This window comes from Oscarella lobularis, chromosome 17 (genome assembly GCF_947507565.1).
Source record: "Oscarella lobularis chromosome 17, ooOscLobu1.1, whole genome shotgun sequence".
In the NCBI taxonomy this organism is placed as follows: domain Eukaryota; kingdom Metazoa; phylum Porifera; class Homoscleromorpha; order Homosclerophorida; family Oscarellidae; genus Oscarella; species Oscarella lobularis.
Window position 1 is genome coordinate 1,625,744 of NC_089191.1, and position 8,091 is coordinate 1,633,834.

Consider the following 8,091-nt stretch of genomic DNA (forward strand, 5'->3'; position numbering starts at 1 on the left):
CGCATATTGGCCTTCAAGCGGCAATACTCTTCGACGACGGCTGCGGGATCAATATGAATATTTTTGCATGGAGTGTAGAATTTGCGATAAAAAATAAAAAGACGGCGTCGACAAGAAAGCGAGTCATATGAAGCATGGAAATGCACTCACGAGGAAACTTGTAGACGAAATTTTATGATGTCAGCGAATGCTATGGAGTCAGAGGGCGCACACGTAATTTTTGGTCGATCTATCAAAAAGTACAAAATGAGGTACAATTTCTGACTCTATAATTATGCGATTTTAATGATTTTTTATTAGGTAAACGCGGTTTTTTAGTGATGGCGACTCGAAGTCCTAGAAGAGAGTATCTGAACCTTAGGCGAGCGTAATTTGGAAATGGCAGGCGTGGCAAGTGAGGACGGCGGCTCGGCCGGGGGACAAATGCGACTAACCGACTCGAAAATCGATTAGTAGGTTCATGTTGTCCTGTTGTGTTTACTCTTATTGTTTTTCAAATAATTCAGAATTATTTCTGACTCGCGATTCGTCGAAACGTCGGCAACGTGGACGCAATGGTTGCGGCGACAAATAGGATAATTTTTCACAGCACCGAGTATGAGACGAAGGCGGAGTCTTTTTTAAAGAACGTGCACGACACGCTACGAAGGGAAGCTGAAGGAAGACACGACCATTCCATCTGCCTAAAGACGGAAGCCGAGCGACACCAGTTTTGCCACAAAGGACCGAATTTGTGGTGCAAATGGCAGGCGAACGCCGCGAATTAGACGTCCGCGTATAACCCAAAGAAGAGCGTCCTCCCGCACAGTTTCTTCCATTCTCTCGAAGGCATATTCGACAGTCTAGCGGACAAAAAGCTCTTAAGTCGATGTTAGCGAGGAAACACGCAGAATGCGGTAAATATTTATTGATATAAACGCCAAAGGATTTAACTATATCCTTATGAATAAAATTTGATACCGATATACTGCATGTAGATAAATCTAACTAAATTCTTATTACGTAGAACGAAGCTTTTAACAATGTACTGTGGACTCACGCGCCGAAGAGAAAACATCGAGGACCTAAACTCGTTTCCGCCGCTGCGAAACTTGCCGCGTCCTACTTCAATCACGGCGCCAGCTCATATTACCGTCTGATGAAGCTGGCGGGATGTCCTGGAGGGGCTCATACCCTTGCGATATGTCATTCGCTCAACGACAAACGAGAATAGTTTGCGGCGAGAAAGAACGACTGTACGGTGAAGGCGGCTAAATCAAAACAAAAGATCTATAAAAAAGAACAAGAAGAAGACAGCGAAAGAAGGAAAACAGTACCAGGCTGGAGAGTTTGGCGGAGACGACGAGTCTGACGAAGCGATGCCGGCACGAAAACGAAAGACTGTCGCGACGAAAAGTCCCGAAGAAGACGATGACGATGGTACGGAAGACAAGCGTCCGTCCGTGCATAGAAGATCCAGTCGAATTGCTTTACCATCAAGACGAGTCATCGAAAGAATGGAGACAGGCGCGGCTTCGAAGATGACGTTGAGGTTGACAGTAATATTGCCTTGTTCTTCGACGACGACGACGAATAGGACAGGAGGCTATAATGAAAATAATATATTATGGCAGTAAAGTGGTGAGAATCCACCACTGAAAATTACTATCTTATCGAATTTTTGAATAAAATGATTTCGCGCCGATATATGTATATATATGTCCCTAGCCTCGTACCCAGGCCCTTTCTCCTGGTGCGAGTTCCGGATGGGCTCGCGGAGAAAGGGCCTGGTACACACTGTTCACGCATGCGCCAGATTTTCCACGGAATCGTGGAATTTTCTCCTGAGCGCTTTCGCACGAAACGGCAAATGCATGCGTGCGTTAAACTTCTTTCCGAGTGCATTCGTGCATTCGAATATCTCGTGCGTTGCCAATTCGTCGAGATCGAATCGCGCCCGATCTCGGCGACATTAGCGGCCCAACGTCCATACCACGACGTCGTTCATTGGGATATATGTACTCCACTCTCTACTACACCTGTCCGCTGCATCCTATTTCGCCAATTCGCCATTTTTCCCTTTCATTCTGGCCTGTTTTAGTCGGTCTCACCTGTGCCCCACGCGCGCTAGTCCTTTCGCTCGCCCGCTTCACTTCTGCTTCCTGCCTACGCAGTGTCAATATTATCGATCGTTTTATCCATGCCTAATCGTCTTTGCCGTCTTTGCTGTCGAAATGTACTGGATAAACGTTCCGTAGCACTATTCACTCGAACAAGCAAGAATCTGGAGTTGCCGCGGCGAATCCAGGATTTGCTGCATGTTTTGGTAGAAAGTGATGACGAACTGTCGGCGTACATTTGCGTTTTCTGCAAAAAAAGACTGCATAAACTAGAGAATTCGGTCTCTGATTTGGATGACTTTCGCCGTCAAGCTCGGCAAAATGTTTTACCAGTGACTTTGGTGTACGTCTCAGAAAAGAGAGTTAAAGCAACTAGCGGCGATGGAGCCTCTCCTCATACCGTGTGCAGTCGTCCTGCAGCTAAAAGATGGGACGGAAGGGACGGAAGGCAAATGATAGACCTTTTTGATGAAATCGGTAACTTTGTTTCGTCAGTTATTTCTCTGCCATTATTAATTAAAAGAACTTCTTGATAGCTTGTGAGACTCTTTCTGCCGTTGGTGAGGATCGAGATACATCGCCACTTGAGGCATCCCTTGTAGAGGAATTTGCCGAATTGGAACGAGAAAGAGATGCTGTGGAACCGAACATTTGTCCTATAGGTAAGACGTGTTTTGTAGTTCTGACTTTATTATAAGTAGTTATGACAGATGTTCTGCAACAAACGCCACCACATCAGTCTTCCATTTGTCAACGAAAAACAAGAGTAGAGGTCAGTAATTTCATCTTGATGCTATTGAACCAGTTTCTATACCATTGTCTCTAGATGTGTTTCACCACTCCTTCAAGAGACGAGCCGTGGGTGACGAACTTGCCTGAGTCTCAATGGAAAATTGGAAGAGCGCTAGCAAGTGGCAATCTGTCTGCTCTAGCGAGAGCGGTCAGCAAACATGACGAGCTTTTTCAATTGGTTTCTTCCCTGATTTTCAAGAAAATGGAAGAGGAGTGTGCACATTTGTGCAAGCGTTCGTTGCCTTCGCTTTTTCGAAAAATTCCACTCAGCCAATAGGAGTGCTTTAACTGGGATAATTGCATTTCGGAATTGCAAGAGAAAGCACCTCTGCTGTTGAATCTGTTGACGTCAATTGTTAGTCACACGGATTATCTTAATAAGACAAAAAACTCTTCCTTCCACTACCCTGGAATCGCAATGGCCGTTGCAATCATGCTGAAAGAACGAAATAGGGAGATGTGTGGAATTCAGTCGTACATATCACTATTACTCTTCGAATCAAGAGCTGAAAAAGTGGTCTGTCAGTTAATTTGTGCTGCAAAAAAATTATTAACGCTTCTTTTTCTGACACTCGTAGATATACAACAGACTGAACCATGTCAATATTTGCAGCAGCTATTCTTCTAACTTAAAGCTTGTAAACGAATTAAGCTGTCTGCACAAAATCCCACTTGAGAAATGGATAGCTGATGACGTCATTTTCAAATTTGTCGGAGACAATGTCGATAAAAAAAGAACGGCAAGAGATGTCCGTTCCGACCACAGAAGCCAAATGCTGCACATGTACAGCATTTTAGCTTGTCGAAGTCGCACTACAACTTTCCATTTGTCTCGCACAGGACTTGTGTCTCCTCTTATGGCTATTCCTTCTTCTGATTTTCTGCCAAATTCCTTGGATCTCCAACAAATCCGTGGGAATTTAATTGTCCTGGTTAGCCGACTTTTGACACAATATATCGTACACCTGCGTCCACTTTCAAAGTGTATACCGGATCATATTCTGCACAAGTATTCGCAAGAAATGGCGCAAAAGTCTGAAGTTGTTGTCTTAGACGTCGTGATGAAGAACGAGGCGAAACACAGCGATATGAACGATATCTCTACCACTATTAGCATACGCGCCATCTTGGTCTTACGTCACGTGACGACTTTGTTCACGATCTCCTCCGCCGTTTCGCGTCGGAAGCCGATTTTCGACAAATTTTCGAGATTTGCGAAAAAATCAAGACAATGTTACGGGCTTTTTTCGCGTCGGGGCCCCTTTCGGAAATCGTCGTTTTTCCACCGATTCGGGCGACGTTTCGCTTCGATCGAAGTTGGGAGGGCCGTTATTCGACGCCGCGAAGCGTTTTCGATCGTCGGATCGCGCCGAAAACGCCCGCGAACCCCCGTTTTCGAAGATTCTCGCTATCGATCGATTTCGAAACGCGCGCGGACGACTATCTCGACGACGGGGTCGCACATTTACGTCTTCCTGAGCACGCTTCCACTTTCGATCGTTATCGAGGCCCCTTTTTAGGGATCGGCGTATTTCTCGAAAACGAAGCGTCCCGCTCACTTGGCGATTTTTCGACGTCCACTTCGTCTAATCTTCTGTCGCCTTCTTCAATCGTTTCGTTGCGAAGACCGCTTCGAAGCTTTTTCCGCCATCTTGCATTCCGTCGCGCATACGGGTCACAGCCATTGTCGTTTCGTCTCCGTCTCGGCTCCTGTCTGCGCCTTCTCCCATTTTTTCGCAAAGTTCTTAAACTAGCGCCGTGACAACTAAACGTGAGTCACATTTCCTTTCCGCATTCCCATTCTAACTTCGCGACATATGAATCCGCCGTGCATATGCCATGTACTGCGCGACGACGACATCGATTCCCTCTGCACTTTTCCTTCCCCTCCCCCTCGCACTGGGATTTCTCACTCTTCCCACCGCAGACGATCGCTAAAAACCCGTTCACGAAGCCAATTTTGCGCTGTCAGGAGGATACGCCCCTGTTTACGCAACACCCTTCGATCCGTTTTCGCGTCCCCATTTCGCTTCGCCTTCAAGCGCGTCGCTGTCGCCTACGACGACGAACGCGAACACCCCACTGCGAAGCTAATTTCCCGCTCATTTCGTCGCCATCGAAGGGGATCCGCCCATATTTACACAACTGTCCATCATCTTCCGCGTTCACCTTTCGCCTCGCACTCCAACATTTCGCTATAGCGAACAAAAACATTACGGATAACAAAATTACGCTTCTGTTTCCAATTATCCTTGCGTCTTTAGATCTTGAACCGCGCTTTTATTTACTCAACTGTCGTCGATCCTTCGTTGTCACAATTTTTCAGGCAAAGCTCCTAATTTACCCTTTTTACTTCATCCTATAAGTACTTACGCTTCTGTCTCTCCTACAGCTATGGCTCAACATAGTGCCTCCGCTTCACCGACGACTTCAACCTCCGTTTCACCCAATGCTCACTCTTCTCCGCTCAAGCATTTCTCTTGCATAAGCGACATATACGACTCCACCGTCGGTAACGTCACAATTTAAATTTGTTGTTTTGTTATGAGACCTAATGTCTACACGCACACCCAGGTTACTTTGGGACGTTCCACGCAAAGATTGACGTTCTATCCGATCTGACCCTTGCCGAAAGCGGATCACAGTTTTTCCACGGATACGCCAAAGACGAATCTGGTCGTATTCGATTCATCTCTTTTTATCCGCGCAAGCGAGACAAGTTGGTCGACGCTGTTAATCGAAACGAAGCCGTCTCCTTCTCCAATGCGCTTCTCAAGAGGAACACCTACACAAACACGATGGAAGCAAAACTAACTGAGAGAACGTCCATCCTCAGATCTCCGCAGAAGATGAACGTCCGTACCCACACGGATGCAACTCCGCAAATCCCATTGGAGATTCTCTTGAAGGACCTGCAGAAGCAAGTTCCCGGCCAAATGGTTGACTTTGCGGCCAAAGTCCTAGATGTTTCTGACGTTACGTATTCACGAAAAGATCATACCACCCCGATACGGAAAGTTGGAATCTCCGACGAGTCCGCGTCGGCTACTGCTACTCTCTGGGGAAACTTCACCAGTCAAGTACAAATGGGCCGTTCGTACGCTTTTCGTTTGGCCGTCAAAAGCGGTCTTGATGACGACATGGTTCTCTATACCTCGAAAAACGGATGCGAAATTAAACCAGTTCAGGACATCGGAGAAGTCGCACCGTTGACGCACTTCAAAAAAGAAACGCACAACCTCTTCAAGAATGCGACCGTGATTGGGGTAAATAATTTCAAGTCCTACTACGCGTGCACCGCCTGCGATAACGGTGAAGCCTTTCTCATTGAACCAACGGAACCCTATGTTCGATGCAACTCCTGTGGAAACTCTTCCCATGTCCGACACTCTTCCCGTGAAATCTCGGCTTATCTCACTCTCCAGAACGACGACTCCGTCAGAGTTCAACTGACCGCTACGTCTACGACCATTTCAAAGATTGCGCGCAAACCAATCAGCGATATAACGCAATACACTCTCCTTGACGTTCCAAAGTTCAATGTGGAATATTCGCGTTATCAGTCTATAGTTGACGTCTCCTATCCTCAAGAAACTTCCTCTCCTAAGCGACATGCCAGACGCAACCTCTCCGAAGAAATGGCTTCGGAAGGCCAACAATCCCCTCTGCAAATCAACGATGCTTGCAATCAAGAAACATTGCAAACAACAACGAACGATGATGAGGCCGACGGCGAGCGCGAAGACACTCTTTCGGATCTTTCCACAACTCTTCCAACCAGACAACAGTCGGCGCTTTCTTCTCGAAAGTCACCTTCGCGCCGTCGACAAACCACCCATCGTCGTTCCGCTTCCGTTCTTCAACTTGACGCTCCTTCTGTTTTTCCAAAGTGACGTAACTCTACAACACAAAAAACAACGTAGTTTCTTTAAACGCCAAAACGTTTTGGCCCTCTTGGCCCATCTAATTTGAACTTTTTTGGCCCGTTGGCCATTTCTTGCATCTACGTTTTCTCCTAAAAGGAACTTTTTCTGGTAGTTACCTTAAACGCCACGTTTGGCCTGTTGGCCTCAATCTTCTTCTTTTCATCCTGTTTTAATTAAATAAAGTAAAAATGCGTCCTGCTACACTTTTTTCGATACACGAACAACGAACCTACGCCACAAAGAAGTACCAATACTTTGAAACTCTTACCCAAGCAAGTCAAACCACGTGCCCTATCGCTACCTGTCAAAAAAAAATTCCGCACAACGGGCAAAGCCGGGTACTCACCTTAGCGGGAGTGGGTCTTGCTCCCCAAAGCGTACCGAGAGCGGGTCCACAAATACGATTTAGGTTCCAGGAGCGCAGACATAATGGTAGTGTCGGAAGTAACACAGAAAGTTACGCCTTTCCAAGTGTCTGCCACAGGGTTCATCGAAAACCTTAGAATCTCCTGCTCCCGACCCGGGCGAAGCCGGGTAGTCAGCTAGTCTATTCTACTAAGAGCGTCGGCCATCTTGAATGACGTCACAGATCTCGACCTTTGTCCGAGGTCTACGTCTTTGTTAGGCTTCGCTGTCCGATTCCGCGTACACGGAACGTTCGAAACTCGCCTGTACTTGCTAACTTACCTATCGACGCAATCGGGCGCCTCTTTCGAGGACTTCTGACGTCCGGGAATTGTCCGGCCGGCAGCTTCCTTGCGAATATCAACCCTCGATCGATTTCTCGCTGTTTCTCGCTGCGCTCGATTTCTTGCTGTTTCTTACGTCGCGTGCAGTCGCGTTTCAACAAAAGAAAATTTGTTTATCTGCTTACCTCCGGAAACAAACGTAATTCACAACGTCGTGTATCAAGAAGTCCTACATTAAATAACTAACTGACTGTTACACCAACGTCAATCATGTATATCATATTGTTTGGATGCATCAAATTTCAAAATTGGTCATGAAAAGCATGATTCAAATTTCAAAATTGGTCATGAAAAGCATGATGCAAGGTAAGACATTTCTGGCATTCAGTACATCACTCATGTTCTTTACACAGTTTTTTATTAGCTAAACTAAAATAAGCCAGGAGTGCTACCTGGCTAAACACATTTTGGGCTACCATGCGCCGGGACCTCCTCGATGGTGTAGCCTGGGTAACGCTAACGCAGGCGCAGCACGGTAACTTTATTCGTAATCTCTACCAATCTAATATGCTGACATATGCAATG

The 8,091-nt window shown here is 46.4% G+C and overlaps 1 protein-coding gene and 1 long non-coding RNA gene across 3 annotated transcripts; one reads left to right on the plus strand and one right to left on the minus strand.

The window, feature by feature from the left end:
- Positions 1 to 4,087: 4,087 nt before the first annotated feature.
- LOC136197192 (uncharacterized) lies at positions 4,088 to 7,035 on the plus strand. 2 transcript variants are annotated; one of them, XM_065986909.1, is made up of 3 exons: positions 4,089 to 5,217; positions 5,284 to 5,403; positions 5,466 to 7,035. In XM_065986909.1, the coding sequence occupies exons 2-3, from the start codon at positions 5,286 to 5,288 to the stop codon at positions 6,782 to 6,784; spliced, it is 1,437 nt and encodes a 478-aa protein (XP_065842981.1). In that variant the 5' UTR covers positions 4,089 to 5,217; positions 5,284 to 5,285; the 3' UTR covers positions 6,785 to 7,035. The 2 variants fall into 2 exon arrangements, with proteins under 2 accessions (XP_065842982.1, XP_065842981.1); XM_065986910.1 differs by having other exon boundaries at positions 4,088 to 5,403.
- On the minus strand, positions 5,281 to 7,370 carry LOC136197194 (uncharacterized). The gene is made up of 2 exons (XR_010672479.1): positions 6,934 to 7,370; positions 5,281 to 6,791 (listed from the first exon to the last, which is right to left on the minus strand). It is a non-coding gene; the product is annotated as an uncharacterized lncRNA (long non-coding RNA).
- Between the last annotated feature and the right edge of the window lie 721 nt (positions 7,371 to 8,091).

Excerpts from the sequence above, each read along its gene's own strand:
- LOC136197192 (XM_065986910.1), top strand. The coding sequence starts at position 5,286 with ATGGCTCAACATAGTGCCTCCGCTTCACCGACGACTTCAACCTCCGTT. Across the intron at positions 5,404-5,465 it reads CATATACGACTCCACCGTCG|GTTACTTTGGGACGTTCCAC; the intron begins GTAACGTCACAA and ends ACGCACACCCAG.